Source organism: Rattus rattus, chromosome 9 (genome assembly GCF_011064425.1).
Source record: "Rattus rattus isolate New Zealand chromosome 9, Rrattus_CSIRO_v1, whole genome shotgun sequence".
Lineage (NCBI taxonomy): Eukaryota > Metazoa > Chordata > Mammalia > Rodentia > Muridae > Rattus > Rattus rattus.
The window spans coordinates 44615041-44617436 of record NC_046162.1 but is presented as its reverse complement, the minus strand read 5'-3'; the positions used below and the strand labels follow the sequence as shown (position 1 = coordinate 44617436).

At 37.4% G+C, this 2396-nt stretch overlaps 1 protein-coding gene across 1 annotated transcript; it reads right to left on the bottom strand.

Annotated features, from left to right (window-relative positions):
• Positions 1–253: 253 nt before the first annotated feature.
• On the bottom strand, positions 254–1186 carry LOC116909011 (olfactory receptor 1500-like). The gene has a single exon (XM_032912485.1). It carries the CDS (start codon positions 1091–1093, stop codon positions 254–256), a length of 840 nt encoding a protein of 279 aa, XP_032768376.1. The 5' UTR covers positions 1094–1186.
• Positions 1187–2396: the final 1210 nt, after the last annotated feature.

Sequence of the window (2396 nt, the reverse complement as noted above, 5' to 3'; positions counted from 1 at the left end):
TTAGACAGTCCCTCATCCATTATTGCATTTACAGGATTGTTTATGCATGGTAAGGAGAAAGTTATAGGCAGGTATCAAAGACAACTTTTTGTCTTTTTACTATTGCACCACACCTCTTATCTTTCATGTATTGAACAATTATATAGCATGACCCTTCCTTGTAGGTCCTATGTGGAGGGACAATATCAAATTTAAAATCTTAATGTCAATACATGTATTACATGAGATTATGTATCAAGCATAGGAACTGCCATTACAGAGAGATTTTCTTACTGCAGATAACTTTTATTAGGGCCCTCTTCATGTCTCTGTTCCTCAGGCTGTAGATGAAGGGGTTCAGCATGGGAGTCACTACTGTGTACATCATAGCCATGACAGTCTCCTTCACAGTAGTATTATCAGCTGATGGACATAAGTAGAGACCAATAATTGTCCCATAGAACAGAGACACAACAGACAGATGGGAACCACAGGTGGAGAGGACTTTGTGGATGCCCTGAGTAGATGGAACCTTAAGAATGGAGGAGATGATCCTGGCATAGGATATAACAATGAGCAGGAATGGAATAATAATGATGAGCCCTCCCATGATAAGTATCATCAACTCATTAACATAAGTGTCTGAGCAGGACAACTTCAGAAGTGCAGAAATGTCACAGAAAAAGTGGAGAATCATATTCTTCTCACAAAAAGACAATCTAGCCATGAGCAAGGTGTGCATCATGGCATTAGATGTTGTCAGCATCCACAGTAATGCCAATAGAGAGGCACAGAACTGGATGCTCATGATGCTGGTGTAATGCAAAGGAAAGCAGATGGCAACATAGCGGTCATAGGCCATGACCACAAGAAGGAAGCTCTCCATGTCTCCAAAAACCATGAAGAAGTACAGCTGTGTCAGGCAGCCTGCATAGGATATAGACGGTACATGGCTCTGCATGTTCTCCAACAACTTGGGCATTGTGACAGAGGAAAAGCAGAGGTCAGAGAAAGACAAGTTGCTGAGAAACAAGTACATGGGTGTGTGGAGCTTGGAGTCCAGTCGAACAAGGACAATGATTAACAGGTTTCCCAGGATAGTGGTGAGGTACATGGCCAGGAACAGGGCACAGAACAGGAGATGATACTCTGATGGGATGGGCAGACCCAGGAGGAGGAACTTTGATATCAAACTTTGGTTGTTTCCCGTCAGGTTCTTCCTCTAATGACTTTAAGAAAACAATTATATTTTCTTAAAATTTCAGTCATTGTGCCTGCAGGATATCATAGGTCAATTCCACTCTTTTGCTTCATTTGTTTATTTATAAAAAAGTTTCCTTTATTTTTCATAGTCTTTAATTTTTATATTCTTTACCTCATTATGATATGGAATACTCCTGGTCTATTTATTTTCTCTAATGCTCTTGGTAGATGATGATGTACAAACTAATTCCTGTACAATCTGCGGATATCTTCCTCTAATACCCATATCCATATTTCATTGAAAAGGGACTTGGCTTCTTACATACAGTGTGTGTTCTATACCCTACAGTAATTAATCTTACTATCATCAAAGTAACACATAATTCCTGAATCCACATATATTCAGTCTTTATAGCTATGTTGCCTTAGCATGTCATACTTCTCTAGTATTGCCTCATCACATTTAATTGCTTCTGATATGGAAAATGTATTGGCATTTATCTTTCCTTCATTTCTGTTAAACAACGGTGTTAGCTTCAGCTTACACCATTTATAGTTTATTTCTCTGAAGTTTCTTGGAGAATTTTTGTATGCCTATTCCTATTAATAGAAAATGAATCCAAAGGAAAACCGATATACTTTAATGCATTAATTACCATTTAAATTCTGATGCAGTTTTCTTTGTAATCTACCGAATTAGATACCTTGCTGCTGTCTAATCATCTTTGACAGGCATATGTGGTCTAATGCATCCTAAAGGAAATTCACTCTTTTCTCATAACATGTTCTTTCATCCATTTCTTTACTTTTTCATAATATGTAAACATTAATTCAATATCCTGTATGAGAATTCTACTGAATTCTTTTTTTTTATTACCATGACATCCAACCCAGGACCTAATACAGTTTCTCATCTTCATTCTCATCCTGTTATTCAAAGTTATCTAATTGCATTTCTAGAAATGGATGCCACCATTTCTTAAGTGAAATATTGGAATCAACAGTCAATTCAAACTCCTGTGCAATGTCTCTACACTATTTTATTCAGTAGGTTTAGCCCACAAAGGCATTATGAAATTTAAATACAGTTTTCTATTTCCAAATCCATTCCTTAGATGGCCATCTTCTCCTTTCACAGTTCCTATAACACCCAAACATCAGTTGCTTACCCAACATCTATCAACCACTACAGTCAAATATGGCCTCACATGGCA

Bases quoted from the DNA above. Each gene is read 5' to 3' on its own strand.
- LOC116909011 (XM_032912485.1), bottom strand. From the start codon at position 1,093: ATGTACCTCACCACTATCCTGGGAAACCTGTTAATCATTGTCCTTGTT.